Source organism: Phyllobates terribilis, unplaced genomic scaffold, assembly GCF_046119375.1.
Source record: "Phyllobates terribilis strain yellow unplaced genomic scaffold, ASM4611937v1 Scaffold_2__4_contigs__length_985480577, whole genome shotgun sequence".
In the NCBI taxonomy this organism is placed as follows: Eukaryota; Metazoa; Chordata; class Amphibia; order Anura; family Dendrobatidae; genus Phyllobates; species Phyllobates terribilis.
In genome coordinates this window covers 780,214,151-780,232,261 of record NW_027362762.1, presented here as the reverse complement: position 1 = coordinate 780,232,261, position 18,111 = coordinate 780,214,151, and the positions used below count along the sequence as shown (strand labels likewise).

Sequence of the window (18,111 nt, the reverse complement as noted above, 5' to 3'; positions counted from 1 at the left end):
CACCAGGGCAATACACATCTACTTCTTCTGGGGCCCTGGGGACTATGCATGTTTTTATTGATACACTCTGAGGTTTAACATGTAACAAGATGGAGCAGGTTAGTGTCACTTGTCCTGATCATAGGAAAAGTCCCACTACTCCTACACAGCAGTCTGGGTCATCATCTTCTGTCCTTGTTGTGGGTGGGATTGAAGTTAGGAATAGTAAAAATACATATGCAGCAACTGTATGAATTTTTTTGTCATGCCATTTAGTATGAAAAATGCCCCCGTCACTTTTCAGTGATTGGTCAATCAACTACTAGAAGGGCTTGAAGGTTTTGCAATTGATAATCTTCATGACCCAGCCATTTTTTAGTAATTCTTGGAAAGAAAACCCTGTGTACCTGTCTCATGTTCTGGATAGACTCAAACTATTAGATCTGGCAATTAAAGCAGTTTTTAGATAGTTATGCTCGAGGTCCAATACTAAGAACACCGCAAGGTGATGCGGTGCTAAAACCTGAACAAGTGAAGGTGAAAGTAATTACAGCTTGACAAACCTCTATGGATGCAACTTCACAGTGATCTCTGACCATAATACAGTACACTTAGCTGGTTCAACAGAGTGAATGGAGAAAATGGGAATCTGCTCAGATTGAGCCTCATTTTACAGCAGTATGATTTCACAACTAAAATAAGAATGGTTTTTAAATTGGTAATTAGGATGATATCTCTCATTGTGGGGGGGGGGGGTGGGCAGTGGTAGAGATGTGCTTGGGAGATGGCAAGTAAGCCGGTCGCCCATGCACAATCAAAAAGGAAGGTGTAGAGGGAAATATAGTATATGGATATGTCTGACATCCATATGCTTAATTTTGTAAAAAAAAAAAAAGACCAATAAAATGTTGAACTATTGCAAGCTATGCTATGGGGTTAGCAGAAACCAGGAGGAGGAGCTAAGGAGGGTTATCTCTTGGATTTGACAGAATGCTATCCATAACATCTAGGTCTGGTTGGTAAAAGCTTAAAAAATATGGGCAGATAGACATATGTTATCGAAACTGGACATCCCACATCACCTTTAGTAGGGGTGAATACAAGAAAATGAAATGCTGAATATTCATTGTACTTGCCATCTTATTAAAGAAGCCCTCCCATGAAGTGGTTTCCTTTTACTAAATCTGTGTATATGTTTATGTAGTGTAGTGTCTTTGAGTTAATATAATCACTGTCTCCTCCGGGATCCAATGCCGTTCTGCTCCGCTTCTCAGTGACGTCACAGCTCAGATTCTCCGGGTCACAATACGCTCTGCGTGACCCGGAAGTGGCTTTAACAATGTAAATCTATGGAGCCACAGAATGACGCTCAGAAGAAGGCTCCATAGACTTACATTGTAAAAGAGACTTCTGGGTCACACATAGAGAATAGAGTGAGCCGGCTAGTCTGAAAGCTATGATGTCACTGAGAAGAGGAGCTGAATGGCGCTTGATACCACAGAAGGCAGTGTAAGATGAGTATATTAACACACAAACACACACCCTATATTACATTACATTCATGAATACACAGATTTAGTGTAAAAAAACTTCATGGGAGGGCTTTTTTTAACTGATTGTTAAAGAAATATCAAGTCTAAAACTGTACAAAGTGACAGTTTGTGCTGAAATCCTGATCCCGGGTCTTGGGATATAAAAAGATGATTTGAACAAATGAAAGGGATCAGCATGGTGGGGATCAGCTAAGTCTGAGTGTGATCCTTCATTTTCATAACCTAATGGAAACAGAACAGCATCTACAGAATGAAAAATTGTAATTATTTGCTGACATTTCTACTTTTTATTTTGAAACTGTTTTGGATTTTTGTAATTTGCCTTATTTTGCCTCTTTTAACACATTTTTCTTGCAAGCACTGTACTTTTTATCTTAAAGCCTACAACTCTAAGATTGGTCCTTGTCTATTTTAAAGAACCCATAGACTTTCTAAGAGCGTTTTTCCTTTTGACTGTCAGGCAGCACTGTATATTTTGGAGTCTCATCACCCCATATGCTTGGTAAGTGGTGTCACATTGTGTATCTGGGGTGTGTGGATTGTTCTGGGATGTGATTTATGCTCAATTCACAGGCTGAGTGGAAGGTGAATGCAAGACTGAGTGAAGATAGATTAAGGCTGTGTGCCCACGATGTATTTTTTAAGCGTTTCTGCAGCGGCAAAAACGCTGCAGAAACGCTTAAAAAACGCACGGTAGAAGGCCTGCCATGTTCCCCAATGATAATCCGCATGTGCTATGCACATGCTGCAGAAATCTCCGCTGAAGGTTATCATTGCAGAAAAAAACGCAGCACTACCAATTATTTTGCGGAAGCGCTGCGTTTTCGCCGCCATTGACTTTCATTGGAACGCATGTATTCCGCATCAGTGGATCTGTACATGCGGAATCCAAACGTTTCAATATGCGGATGGTACCCGGGTGTGGAGGACAGGAGACTCTCCTCCAGACTCGAGTACCATAGAACCATAGAATCCTGAGCATTTCTGCATCGTGGGCACATAGCCTTACTCCTTACTGTTCCAACCACATGACGTTCAAAGAAGTACGTACGTGTCAATATCTATAAGTTTCTTTTAATAATCTCAAAAATAAGAAATTCTCAAATCTCTTATGATTAGAACTTAAGCTTTTTGAAATTACTTATTACATCCAAGTGAATATCTAATGAACTCATCAAAATTATTAAGGCCGCAATGTGTGTCAAAGGAATAATTCTACTGTTCGTATGAAACATATTCGTATACCCAAAGCAAGCCGTGCATCATAATGAATTCATTGAGGACTCTTCTGAAGAAACATGAATACAACTTGCCTGATCAGTTCACAGTTAGCCATTAATATTCATGGCACAGAATTAAAGGACAGAATCCTTCAGGCAAAGTTGTGTATAATCATGGTAATGACTGAAATTGTACCTTGTATATTACACACGGTTTGAATATTATGATTACAAAATTCTTAATTTGATCCATTTTTTCTGACAGTAATTTTAATACCTAAACAAATATATTGAATCCCGAGAGATAAATGTCACAAGTGAATCATTTAATATATGAGATCTCAATGGTCGCATCTGGAAAGGCTTGAGTTAACGAATGTGAAATGCTAATAAAATAACAGATAGGTTGAAAGTTTTATGATGAAGCAGGGAGGGTGGCCATCTTGCAGCTTTCAGTCCACAGTTTCTTCTGAAGTTCTATATTATAAGACAAATCAGCAGATTTGGTCCTTTCACCATTATATAAGTAGCAGCCTCCAATTCCTTCAAGGTCGGGTGAGACTGATGTATAGATTGTGGTGGCAGCTCCTTCTTCTGCACTCTGTATTGTGATAAAATACAATAAATATGGTTATAATTAGTACCAATAAATATCTGTCAGTACTGGTTTTATCAACATAATTCTACAAAAATATATTACATTTAAAGGGGATATGTTACCTGGTTTATGTTTCACAATCTGAGGACAACGTAATAGGGACAGAGACCTAGCGATGTGCTATTTATTGGGGTTAAATTTAGTAGTTTTGATAAAATCACTGTTTTATGTGCTGAGACCTGCTAGTCCTCTCAATGATGCATTAATTGACAGTTTTATGCCTACATGGAGCATAGGCCAATTACTGTCAATCAATGGTGGGGCGGGGTAAGACAGAGCTCATGAATATCAAAGTGGGACTACATATAGGGAGCTCATCCTTTAGAGGACTAGAAGAGCTGCAGCAGTTTATCAAATCATAGAAAGAGGCCCAGTTAGCCAGTGTTAGAATCATGGTTTCTGCCTCTACTCCATGCCTCTCTACAGCAGCAAAAACTTGGTGACAGATTCTCTTCAACAAAAAGGAATATAGTTGGTGCTTATCTATTTGCATATCCAATTTCATCGGCCACAACAGTGGTCTGTGGCCAATGTACAGAAGTGGGAGTACTGCTTCTTTCCAGCAGGCATCTGTGACCCTTCTTTTGATTGGCGAGCCTAGTATGACGTCATCATTGTGGCGGGACGCACATGTGATGTCACATCTGGCCGGCTAATCAAAAGAAGAGGCGTGGCTGCTGTAATGTAAAAGGCGGTATTCCAGCTCCTGTGCAGTCGCCACAGATCACTGTCGTGGCCAATGGAATGGGTCAAATAATTGAATCGCATAAACTCTAATGGATATGATCTATTGATAATCTACTTTCAATTCTGAATTGTAAGACATTCTAAATGAATAATAAGTAACTCCAGAAGAGAAAGTGCAAAAAGAAAAAGCAGTCAAAAAATTAAAATAAATATACTAGTTGAAATAAGTTTTATAAATGTTGACTTTAAAACAGGGCTTCGCAATCTTTTTCTTCTGGGGCCTCAACAGACAGACAAAGATAATATTTGAGCCTCGTTATCTATTTAAATTAAAAGTAATTAAAAACATCTCTTATTTTACTTGTTATTTCTTTACTAAACTCGGCATCACATTAAAATAAGAACAGAATGAGTCATTTATGTTGTTAAATTAGAGATTGCTGCAGTCGGAGAAAGGACTGTGTAACTTATAATCATTTCAACGAAGACTGCCTCCCTTGCTGCAGCTAACCATCACCGCCCCCCGTTTGGAGTAGCACCGCTTTAAAGTCAATGTCCACTATATAATTTTCAGGTTCAAGATTCTGGCTGAATCATTTCTTAATATAGCTTTATTAGTTATCAAAATGCCTTTTGATGAATACTTTGCTCCAATCGTCCAAGTATTTAATATTCAGAGTTAAATGCGACATTTTTTCAACATTATTTGGGGCTTTCTAAAATCATGTTTTTAAAAGAAGTTAATGTACAGTACAGACCAAAAGTTTGGACACACCTTCTCATTTAAAGATTTTTCTGTATTTTCATGACTATGAAAATTGTACATTCACACTGAAGGCATCAAAACTATGAATTAACACATGTGGAATTATATACTAAAAAAAGTGTGAAAGAGGTAGTCACCGGAAATGGTTTTCACTTCACAGGTGTGCCCTGTCAGGTTTAATAAGTGGGATTTCTTGCCTTATAAATGGGGTTGGGACCATCAGTTGTGTTTTGCAGAAGTCTGGTGGATACACAGCTGATAGTCCTACTGAATAGACTGTTAGAATTTGTATTATGGCAAGAAAAAAGCTAAGTAAAGAAAAACGAGTGGCCATCATTACTTTAAGAAATGAAGGTCAGTCAGTTCAAAAAATTGGGAAAACTTTGAAAGTGTCCCCAAGTGCAGTTGCAAAAACCATCAAGAGCTACAAAGAAACTGGTTTACATGAGGACCGCCCCAGGAAAGGAAGACCAAGAGTCACCTCTGCTTCTGAGGATAAGTTTATCCGAGTCATCAGCCTCAGAAATCGCAGGTTAACAGCAGCTCAGATTAGAGACCAGGTCAATGCCACACAGAGTTCTAGCAGCAGACACATCTCTACAACAACTGTTAAGAGGAGACTTTGTGCAGCAGGCCTTCATGGTAAAATGGCTGCTAGGAAACCACTGCTAAGGACAGGCACCAAGCAGAAGAGACTTGTTTGGGCTAAAGAACACAAGGAATGGACATTAGATCAGTGGAAATTTGTGCTTTGGTCTGATGAGTCCAAATTTGAGATCTTTGGTTCCAACCACCGTGTCTTTGTGCGACGCAGAAAAGGTGAACGGATGGACCCTACATGCCTGGTTCCCACCGTGAAGCATGGAGGAGGAGGTGTGATGGTGTGGGGGTGCTTTGCTGGTGACACTGTTGGGGATTTATTCAAAATTGAAGGCATACTGAACCAGCATGGATACCACAACATCTTGCAGCGGCATTAGGTTCCATCCGGTTTGCATTTAGCTGGACCATCATTTATTTTTCAACAGGACAATGACCCCAAACACACCTCCAGACTGTGTAAGGGCTATTTGACCAAAAAGGAGAGTGATGGGGTGCTACGCCAGATGACCTGGCCTCCACAGTCACCAGATCTGAACCCAATCGAGATGGTTATGGGGTGAGCTGGACCGCAGAGTGAAGGCAAAAGGGCCAACAAGTGCTAAACATCTCTGGGAACTCCTTCAGGATTGTTGGAAGACCATTTCCAGTGACTACCTCTTGAAACTCATCAAGAGAATGCCAAGAGTGTGCAAAGCAGTCATCAAAGCAAAAGGTGGCTACTTTGAATAACCTAGAATATAAGACATATTTTCAGTTGTTTCACACTTTTTTGTTAAGTATATAATTCCACATGTGTTAATTCATAGTTTTGATGCCTTCAGTGTGAATGTACAATTTTCATTGTCATGAAAATACAGAAAAATCTTTAAATGAGAAGGTGTGTCCAAACTTTTGGTCTGTACTGTATTTTTTTAAAATAAATATTTGGGTACTATTTGTAATAGTATCTGTGCAGTGCTGCACAACACACACAAATCATAGGAAAACAACCAGGCTGGAGCCATATCTGCTGGGAACTGTGCATACGCTATGGCAGGGGTCTCAAACACACGGCCCGCGGGCCGCATGCGGCCCCTCCGGCTGCTTCTTGTGACCCGCAGGCACAGACCCCGTAATGATCCCGGCTATCTCCAGCAGCCACCGACATCAGTGCCGTAGTGCAGTGTATTGCTGCGCAGAGACCGGCTCTCTGCACAGCAACACCAGTGCCAGCCGCCGGCCTATCAGAGGCCAGCAGCTGACATCTGCATCCCAGCGCAGCGGCGTATGACGTCACTGCCATGCGCAGATGTCAGGTGCTGGCCTCTGATAGGCCGGCGGCTGACACTGGTATTGCTGTGCAGAGAGCCGGTCTCTGCGCGGCAATACACTGCACTACAGCGCTGATGTCGGCGGCTGCTGGAGAGAGCCGCGATCATTACGGGGTCTATGTGCCTGCGGGCCACAGGTGCAGAAAGGATGCCGAGGGAATGGAGGACAGGTGAGAATCCTTTTTTTTTTTTTCTCTGTCATGTGAATTACAGCACAGGGGACCTGTGCTCAGTATAGGGGGGACCCTGAGCGCAGTATGGGGGGACGGGGACCCTGAGCGCAGTATGGGGGGACGGGGACCCTGAGCGCAGTATGGGGGGATGGGGACCCTGAGCACAGTATGGGGGGACCGGGACCCTGAGCACAGTATGGGGGGGGACGGGGACCCTGAGTGCAGTATGGGGGGACGGGGACCCTGAGCACAGTATGGGGGGATGGACCCTGAGCGCAGTATGGGGGGACGGGAACCCTGTGCGCAGTATGGGGGGGCGGCCTGGGGGACATGTCTGCAACATGGGGACCTGGATGGGGGACATGTCTGCAATATGGGGGACCTGAAGGGGAGATCATGTCTGCAATATGGGTGACCATGTCTGCAATATGGGGGACCGGAAGGGGAGACCATGTCTACAAGATGAGGACCAGTTCAAAAGGTGTATAGAAAATAAAATGGTATCACTAAAAATGTCACTTTGTCATGCAAATAATGCGGCCCCCCAAATTAAATGTTGTTCCGTGTGCGGCCCATATGCCCAGCTGAGTTTGAGACCCCTGCTCTATGGTATGTGCACGTCTCAGCCTAAATAGAGCTAGGGACGGGGGGAAGGAGGGAGTAGAAGATCAGGAAGCTGCCAAGACATGATGCAATGGCTCTCGCTGTGGCGGCCCAGACAAATAAGGGCCCCTGTGCAAGAACAATATATGGGCTCTTTGCAGTCCAATAGCTCATCAGAATGCACCTAATTTGGAGGTAGAAGTAGGTCCTTCTTACCCCTTGGGCCCCTGTGCAATTGCACATGTTTGACTAATGTTCCAATCCTGCGCTGTTATCAACGGCAATAGGCACCGGTATCAGTGATAAGCACCTGTACTTTACTGTTGGGTAACCACAATGGTAGGGAAAATGTCAGGTCTGGAAGGAGGGACAAGGCCAAATCTATAGTAACCATTTTTCAGTTCTTATATTCGTTTCTCTGCTGGCCAATACTCTAAAATATGAAAAATAAATAATTATCGGTATTTCCATATCAATGAAAAAAAAAGGCATACCAAAAAAAACTCTTCTTATTCCATTGTTATATTACACTATCTGTACCCGGCTCAGTCTGGTTAAATGGAAAAGAAAGAAAAGAGAAAGCGCACATTTGTAAAGTATTTAATTTCGCAATGCTTGTGGGTATACAATATTTTTTGTTGTTCCATTGTCTGTGTAAATATAGAGATTGTCTGGTTTGCCGACTCTAGAACACGCAACATATAATTGTCCATGTGAGAAGCAATCCATGATTTAAGCCGCACAATTCTAAAGATTGGCCCTGAGCCTTGTTGATGGTGATTGCAAACGCCAATCGAATTGGGAATTGCAATCTCTTACATTGAAATGGCATATCTGTTGGAATCATAGGAATGCGAGGAATGAGAACATCTTCAGCTTTGAAAGGTCCTGTCAAGATTGTTGCTTTAACGACATTGCTCATTAATTGTTTTACTGCAAGCCGCGTGCCGTTGCAAAGCTTTGGCTGGTTGATATTTCGCAACATGATAATTGGCACGCCGATTTTCAATTGCAGTACGTGCGGTGGCATCCCTGGCAGATTGAGTGAATTCAAAAATTCTGTTGGATAATTAACCGCTTCACCTGCTTCCACAACAGTGTTGACGGACTTTGAATGTTAGGCTGAATAATATTGTTATGTTCGTAGACGTCTTTATTCTTGGCCGCAAGAATAGCTCGTTCACTCAGCCAATCATGATTTTTATAATTAGTGTGAATATTGCGAAATATTTTTTCAACCAATTGTTCTTTTGACGTCCCTAAATTGCAGAAGTTATGAGGCTATAAAATTCGTCCTGAGGTCAGATCAACCAGCACCTTTCCGTTCTCAATTTCCAGAAATTGATGTGAAAATTTTTCAGCTCTCGATAGTTTTGCAGCTGGACCCGCATATTTGTAGTTAATTTTAACATCTTTATGTGTTGCCATAAAGTAGAGTATTTCAGGCAAGCATTTATTTTGTCTGCTGGTGTTGCTCAAGGAATTACAGGTAATGTTTGCCTGAAATCTCCTGCAAGCAATATTAATGCATTCCCAAATGGTCTGATGTTTCCACTTAAATCTTGCAATGATCGATCAATGAGCGATTTTTTGTGCGCCATTGTGCATTCATCCCAAACAATAAGTTTACATTTCTGTAATACTTTTCCCATGCCAGATGCTTTGGAAATGTTGCACGTGGGAGTTTCAATGAATTGCATGTTCAATGGCAATTTCAAAGTGGAATGAGCAGTTCTTCCACAATGCTGATGCTGTTGATACTTGTGCTCATCAGGCAGACAGGGTGGCAGCCTGTACCCTGTGACCCATGCAGGACTGTACTCTGCACAGGTCACTAAAGAGGTCGGTACTTGCTGTCAGGTGTCACAATGGAGCCAGTCATGTCAGGGATTGCTAGTTATGCAATTCCCTAGTACAGAGGGAATGTGACAGGAGGGTGCGCAGAGATGAAGGCAGGCGGCAGAGGAGGAGGGGGTGATCCGCTTGACATGTCCTGGGCCGGTACCGGCCAGATCACAGCGCCGCTCCCGCCGGTGGCGCAGTGAGATTTGCATTCGCTCGCTATCTGCCCACTGCTGCGAGGCTTGGGCCCAGCTCAGCGCCCAGAGCGGAGGCCGTGGCCTGCACCTCTTCGTGCAGCCTCCCTCTCTCCTTCCCTTCCTCCCCCGCTTGTTACTGCGCAGTTGGAAATAAGACTCACCTGCCGGAAAAGAAGAAGCCACAGCAGCAGTGGTGGTGGAGAGCAGAGGCCGCCACCTCTCAGGCGGTGGTGGTGATGAGCAGCAGCGTCTTTCGGCCTCGAAGAAACGGTCTCATCATTCATCTTCCCCCCAGCCCCCACGGGGGACATGAAAGGAGCAGAGCACTGGCAGTGACTGGGGTGAATGAAGGAGAGGGAGAAGGGTTTATGACTGAGATGTCACTAAGGGGGGGAGAATGCCGGGTGGCCGGGGAGAGTCAGCCTGGGACTGAGCTCGTAACACCCTCCTCGCGCTGTTGCTTTTACTTCCAACAGCTGGTATATAAAAACATAGAAGTTATATAAAAACATGTGTGTATTCAAATGCAACGTTGTGTCAAAATTTCAAAGCAATCAGTGAAGAACTTTCGGACATTTAAGATTTTGAACAAAAGAACATTTACATTTTTATTTATATAGATTATATACATTCCCTTTAAATGATAAAATATTGTCTGCTTACAGTGACTACAAATAAGAAGTTTTCCTCTATAAGCAAAATAAGTTTCCTCTCGTGGTGACTATAGTTGGCCAAAATGCTCTAAAACATTCTATATTTATGCAGTGAATTCAAGAACGGCATCAAAAACTGCCCTGACTGCTGCATATTAAGATTTCCTAGGAAATGAATCTGCCCAGAATTTAGATTATAAAACCAAACCAATATTAAAATTCCACTGGTACAAAAAGATTTGCAAGCCACAGGTCAATATCTCCATTACTCCTGTCGATCAATGAAGATTCAAGACGTCCTTGATAAAATATTCTGAAAAAATTCAAAGTCACATTGCTCAAGTCTCCTCCAACAGCAACATATTCCCTAAAACAACTTGCTACATGACATTCGCTGATCACCGCGTTGTGTTCTAAAGCGTATGACGGTGCGCACTGCCATGGAAAGCATGAAACATTTATTTTTGGCTTTTAAATCTCCCTTAATAGGAATTTCCCACTGATTCTGTTTACCATCTTCTACATTTTGCATGACTAAATCTTGGTAGCAGAGAAGAAGAAGATAATGAAAAACATTTGAAGCCCTGTTTAGCGGTTTTGATGTTGGTATTAATATTTAATAGTCAATAGTAAGCAGGTCTTAAAGAATTTGTAATTTTAGTAGAAACGGTACCAGATGCCTAAACACATTACAGTAATATTTGTTAAAAAAGACAAAAAAAAGTAGTAGCAGATGGGAAATCAGTTCAGACAGATATACTGTATGCATCCTATCCTATATCGAATGTCATGGACTGCAGTCTTGGCCCATGGCATCAAATTTATCAAGACAGTTATCCATTCTACTACAAAATATGTCCAATGGACATACCAAATGGACCTACTGGCATATTGGCAGAATGTTCCAATGTTTGACAACCTGCTTTTTTGCTTTCATTCCATTAAGGGAAATATATCTCTATGGTCATTTTACCAATATGAGGAGACTAAAGACTTAGCGATGGAACTATCTTTATAAAAAATGGATTACATTTCAAAGTGTTTCATGAAAGCAAGACTCAAATAAGAGTTGGTGAAATCAACTGCGTATAACATTTAGTAGGGTCCCCAACCCCCCACCCCCACCCCGGTTTTGTCAGAAAGAAAACAGAATAAATCATACAAATATAGGATAAGTTTAGTAAAAACTCTAAAACTATAATAAACAGTAACACAATCATCACAACATAATGTATATTTTCAAAGGGGGTTCCATTGCTGCTAAATAACTTGTGTACAGTTTTCAAGGATTAAAAAAAAAATGTAAAACCAATTTAACTTATAGTACTGCTGTCTATATTTTGACATTATGAACTTCAAGGGTTTGTGTTTGTTCCATGTTCTGTCTTCAGGAGCCCATCGCTCCCCTGCCTTCACGCCTCCTGCTTACTGGGGAGCAATGGGCTCCTGATTAGTGTTGAGTGAATTTGTTCGGCATTTCAAATTCGTGTTCGTGTTCGGGGTTCCGGCTTGTTCGAGCCAAAAAATCTGCGTGACAGTGTGGCAAATCATGGATGTTCATGGGCGAAGCCGATTTTTTTTGCGCGAACAAGCCGGAACCCCTAACATGAACCCGAATTTGAAATGCCGAATAAATTCGCTCAACACTACTTCTGATGACTGATAATTCAGACCAGCATCGTTGCACTGCTGGCCCCAACAGTGTGGTCTCCCATGCTGCACATAGAGGCAGCTTTGCCTATGCAGCATCCGAGCAGCGTAGGGGAAGCAATCCAGCCAGCTTTAGAGCTCTACATGCCCGCTCTATAGCGGAGAGCTTTCAAACACGCCGCTCAATGCCTAGGAGATAGACAAGTGCTGTTAGATTGAAGTGGTGGTTTATAATCTAGACAACAAGCAGTAAATTGTACAATTAAAAATCCTTGCATTCTTCAGAATGGAGAGGCTTTTTAATAAAATTTAAACTGCAAAGATACTTGTCTATATGAGCATTTCGCAATTTTACCCATTTAAGTAGTTGAGACAACTCTTAATAGCCAGCAAATTCCTGTGCTCACAGCAGCATCTGCACTGATTTAAGCAGGTATGTCTCTCTCTTTGTAATCTTAGAAGGTGTAATATAAGCTAGAGCTTGAAAAACAGTTTCAGGGACCAAGCTTTTTTTATTGCTATTATAACAGTGGAAAATTATGAAAAAGCGGTCTACAGGACAAACGTGCGCTTTGCAGATAAAGGCCTCACAAATGTTCTGCACATGAGAATCTAAGAACACTATGAAGTTTTTATTTTTTACCAGTTCTATTCTTTAAGGTGCTTTAATATGTGCTGGATATGTTGCAAATCAGCATATTTATAATTTACTTGATATTTTAGGAGGATTTAAGATTTATACCCAACGTCACTGCTGGCTTAGATGGGTATTTTTTTACATAGGTTTGGTGGAAGTCATGTTTCTATTTCCAAGGTAGTAATGAAAATTAGTGGAGAGCACTTCTGAAAATAGAGCATGACAACAATACCAGAGATTAAATAAATCCATGGAGAAAAAAGTGAACACGGATGTCCAAAAAATAGTATACTTCTTTATTAGAAAACAATCATAATACATAGGTATGAAGTATGAAAGGTGCCTCAAAGAGGAAATGCGGATAGCAGGTCAAAAGATAATAAATACAATGCAATGAATACAAGAGAATGTGTATATACAAAAAAAATGCCTATATATAGACCTATCAAAAGATTAGTGGCTTCTTTGTTAATCCATATACTGCAGGGGTGGGCAATTAATTTGTGCGCAAGATTGGCTTTTCTAATAAATCTGATATAGTTTTTCTGCAACTCAATAGAGTGCTGGATTTTTTCTGTACTTTCAACTATAAATCAGCATCCTAGATGTCGATACAGTTGAAAGCAATGATGGGGGAGGGAGCGTCAGCTGACCCTCCCACTCCCATCATTCCCCCTCTGCGTCTGATGTCTCAGAGTCTCAACATGTCCGCTGAACCAAGGTGTGCAGAGGATCTGAAGATGTGGGGCCTATTATACTATATAGAGAACTATTTGGGGCCTGTTATACTGTATGGAGCAATATGGGGCCAGTTATATTGTATGGAGCACTATGTTGTGCCATTATACTGTATGGAGCACTATGTGGGGCCCATATTTACTATATGGAGCACTATTTGGGGCCATTAAACTGTATGGAGCACTATATGGGGCTTGTTATACTGTATGGAGCACTATGTGGGGCCATTATACTGTATGGAGCACTATGTGGTGCCCATTATACTGTATGGAGCACTATGAGGGGCCACTATACTGTATGGAGCACTATCTGGGGCCATTATACTGTATGGAGCACTATCTGAGCCCATTATACTGTATGGAGCACTATGTGGGGCCCATTATTCTGTATGGAGCACTATCTGGGCCCATTATACTGTATAGAGGACTATGTGGGACTCATTACACTGTATGGAGCACCATGTGGTGCCCATTATACTGTATGGAGCACTATGTGGGTCCACTAAACTGTATGGAGCACTATCTGGGGCCATTATACTGTATGAAGCACTACATGGGGCCATTATACAGTATGGAGCACTATCTGGGCCCATTATACTGGATGGAGCACTATGTGGGCCCATTATGCTTATACTGTATGGAGCACTATGTGGGCCAATTATACTTATACTGTACTAGCTATTGAACCCGTTCTACGCCCGGGTGGCGAGCATTTTTATTGGTATATGGTCTCCCATGCTGGTATGTGCTGCCCCCCTCCTGGTATTTGTGCTGCCCCCATCCTGTCCCCACCATCCTATCCTGGTATGCATGGCACCCCTCATCCCCATCCTGGTATGCATGGCACCCCTCATGCCTATCCTGGTATGAATGGCACCCCTCACCCCCAATCCTGGTATGCATGCCACCTCTCACCCCCAATCCTGGTATGCATGGCACCCCTCACCCCCAATCCTGGTATGCATGGCACCCGTCATCCCCAATCCTGGTATGCGTGGCACCCCTCACCCCAATCCTGGTATGCGTGGCACCCCTCACCCCCAATCCTGGTATGTGTCGTACTCCTCATCCCAATCCTGGTATGCATGGTACCCCATCGCTCATCATTATCCTGGTATGTATGGTATCCCTCATCCTGGTATGCATGGGCCCCTCACCCACATCCTGGTATGCAAAGCACCCCTCATTCCCAATCCTGATATGTATGGCACTCCTCATCCATATCCTGGTATGCATGGCCCCTCATCCGAATCCTGGTATGCATGGCACCCCCTCATCCTCAATCCCGGTATGCATGGCACCCCTCATCCCCAATCCTGGTATGCATGGCACCCCTCATCCCCAATCCTGGTATGCATGGCACCCCTCATCCCTATCCTGGCATACATGGTACCCCTCATCCCTATCCTGGTATGTACGGTACCCCTCATCCCTATTCTGGTATGTATGGTACCACTCATCCTGGTATGCATGGCACCCCTCATCCCAATTCTGGTATGTATGGCCTCCTCATCCCAGAAACCTGGTATGCATGGCACCCAATCCCTCATCCTAGTATGCATGGCACCCCTCATCCTTATCCTGGTATGCATGGCACCCCTCATCCTTATTCTGGTATGCATGATACCCCTCATCCTGGTATGCATGGCACCCCATCCCTCATCCTGGTATGCATGATACCCCGCATTCCTATCCTGGTATGTATGGTACCCCTCATCCCTATTCTGGTATGCATGGCACCCCTCACCCCCCAATCCTGGTATGCATGGTCCCCTCAACCCCCAATACTGGTATGCATGGTCCCCTCACCCCCCAATCCTGGTATGCATGGTCCCCTCACCCCCCAATCCTGGTGTGCATGGTCCCCTCACCCCCCAATCCTGGTATGCATGGGCCCCTCATCCCCCAATAATGGTATGTGTGGTACCCCTCGTCCTGGTATGCATGGTTCCCTCACCCCCCAATCCTGGTATGTGTGGTTCCCCTCACCCCCTAATCCTGGTATGCATGGTCCGATCACCCACCAATCCTGGTATGTGTGGTACCCCTCATCTCCCAATCCTGGTATGTGTGGTACCCCTCACCCCCCAATTCTGGTATGCATGGTCCCCTCACCCCCCAATCCTGGTATGTGTGGTACCCCTCATCCTGGTATGCATGATCCCCTCACCCCACAATCCTGGTATGCATGGTCCCCTCACCCCACAATCCTGATATGTGTGGCCCCCTCACTCCCCAATCCTGGTATGTGTGGCCCCCTCACCCCCCAATCCTGGTATGTGTGGCCCCCTCACCCTCCAATCCTGGTATGTGTGGCCCCCTCATCCCTTTCACACTGTACACACATACAAAAAAATAAACAGTTATACTCACCTTTCTTCTCTGTGCTCCAGCGCTGCTGCGTCCTGTTCTGCAGGAGGCCGGGGGAGGAGTGTGGCGCCGGAGCACCGCGCTATCCGGCGTCATTTTGCTGAAGACACACTGTAAATGTGTCTTCAGTAAAATGGCGCCGGATAGCGCTATGTGCATGCGCCGATCCAACGCCTCACTCCTGCCCCGGTCTCCGGCGAAGAGAGGCGCCGCGGCAACGCTCCTCCCGGTCAGGTAAGTACAGTATGTAAGTATGGCGCCGGAGATCGCGGTATGAGTTCAATGCCTACGCATACCGCGATCTCCGGCGCCATACACACACCTCTTACCTGTAACGGCCGGATGTGTGATTCTGTCTGGAGCCAGACTGCGCGTCGCGCATGCGCAGTCTATCGAGGCTTCAGACAGACACATGCATCCCTGTTATATTATAGATGGAGCACTATGTGGGGCCATTATACTGTATGGAGCACTTTTTGTGGCCATTATAATGTATGGATACTTTACTCTATATGGATAGATTGTAAGCTTGCGAGCAGGGCCCTCCTGTATCTGTTGAAATGTGTTATATTGTATTGTTTTTATTGTCTGTACATGTTTCTACTTAAGTGTTGTGGAATATGTTGGCGCTATATAAATAAAAATTATTATTATTATTATGGAGCACTATGTGGGGCCATTATACTGTATGGAGCACTATGTGGGGCCATTATACTGTATGGAATAATTTTTGTGGCCATTTTATTGTATGGAGCAGTATGTGGGGCCATTATACTGAATGGAATAATTTTTGTGGCCATTATATTGTATGGAGAAGTATGTGGGGCCATTATACTGTATGGAATCATTTTTGTGGCCATTATATTGTATGGAGCAGTATGTGGGACGATTATAATGTATGGAGCACTATGTGGGGCTATTATACTGTATGGAAGAAAATGCAGGGCCTTGCTATACTGTATTAAGGACTATGTGGGACCCATTATACTGTATGGAGCACGTTATACTGTATGGAGCACTATATGGGGCCCGTTATACTGTATGGAGCACTATGTGGTGCCCATTTTTACTGTATGGAGCACTATGTGGGGCCATTATTCTGTATGGAGCACTATGTGGGGCCCATTATACTGTATGGAGCACTATGTGGGACCCCCATTATACTGTATGGAGCACTATGTTGGGCCATTATACTGTGTGGAGCACTATGTGGGGCCATTATACTGTATGGAGCACTATGTGGGGCCATTATACTGTATGGAGCACTTTTGTGGCCATTATACAGTATATACATTATACAGTATGGAGCACTATGTGGGGCTACTATACTGTATGGAGCACTTTTTGTGGCCATTATACTGTATGGATACTTATAGACAATAAGCTTGTGAACAGGGCCCTCACACCTCCTATAACTGCTGAAATGTGTTCAATTGTATTGTTTGTATTGTCTGTATATGTCCCTACTCAATTGTAAAGTGCTGCGGAATATGTCGGCTCTATATAAAAATTATTATTATTATGGAGCACTATGTGGGGCCATTATACTGTATGGAGCAGTTTTTGTGGCCAATATACTATATGGGGCACTATGTGGGGCCATTATACTGTATGGAGCACTATGTGAGGCCATTATACTGTATGGAGCACTATGTGGGGCCATTATACTGTATGGAGCACTATGTGAGGCCATTATACTGTATGGAGCACTATCTGGGGCCATTATACTGTATGGAGCACTTTTTGTGGCCAATATACGGTATGGAGCACTATGTGGGGCCATCATACTGTATGGAGCACTATGTGCGGCCATTATACTGTATGGAGCACTATGTGGGGCCATTATTCTGTATGGAGCACCTTTTGTGGCCATTATACTGTATGGAGGGGGATTACAGTTAGAGAATCATACTGTGAAGGGGTCACCAATTTTTTTTGTCAGGTGGATTGAGGGAGTGGGGGTTACAGTAGGGTCATCATACTGTGCATTTTGAGGGTACTGTGAAGGAATTCACTGTGGGGTATCATACTGTGTTTGCGGGGCACTTTTGTTTCCATCATCTTTACTGTCTGTATTATTCAAGTTTTTTTTTATCCTTTATTATTACATATTTATTATTATATTATACATATTAGGCGATATGCTTTTAACTACTCTTACATAAAATATATTTTTCCAATATTTTATTCTAAGATCTTTGAAGTAAAGTGTACTTTGTTCGTGGGACAACCCCTTTAAGTTTTTTTCTATATGAAAAAGTTCATCGTTATAGTTGATGATAAGAAAAAACTTCATCAATTGTAGACTTTTTTTTAAATAAATATCAAGGTTGACCCGTGACTTTGTCCAAGCTTTTCATTTTGTCCCTTTGTGTATTTGAGTTTGACATCCCTGGTGTGTATACTGAATATAGTGTATGCAGTGTTTGTTGTGTATCTGGTGATTAGTGTATGCAGTGTGTGGCGAGTATAC

General features: G+C 43.1%; 1 protein-coding gene across 1 annotated transcript in view; it reads right to left on the bottom strand.

Moving 5' to 3' along the window:
- Positions 1 to 1,655: 1,655 nt before the first annotated feature.
- Positions 1,656 to 18,111, bottom strand: part of DHRSX (dehydrogenase/reductase X-linked) — a 724,432-nt gene continuing 707,976 nt past the window's right edge. Inside the window, exon 7 of the mRNA XM_073667356.1 lies at positions 1,656 to 3,353. Within this exon, the coding sequence (XP_073523457.1) occupies positions 3,168 to 3,353 (186 nt within the window). The 3' untranslated portion in view covers positions 1,656 to 3,167. The remainder of the gene's footprint in view (positions 3,354 to 18,111) is intronic.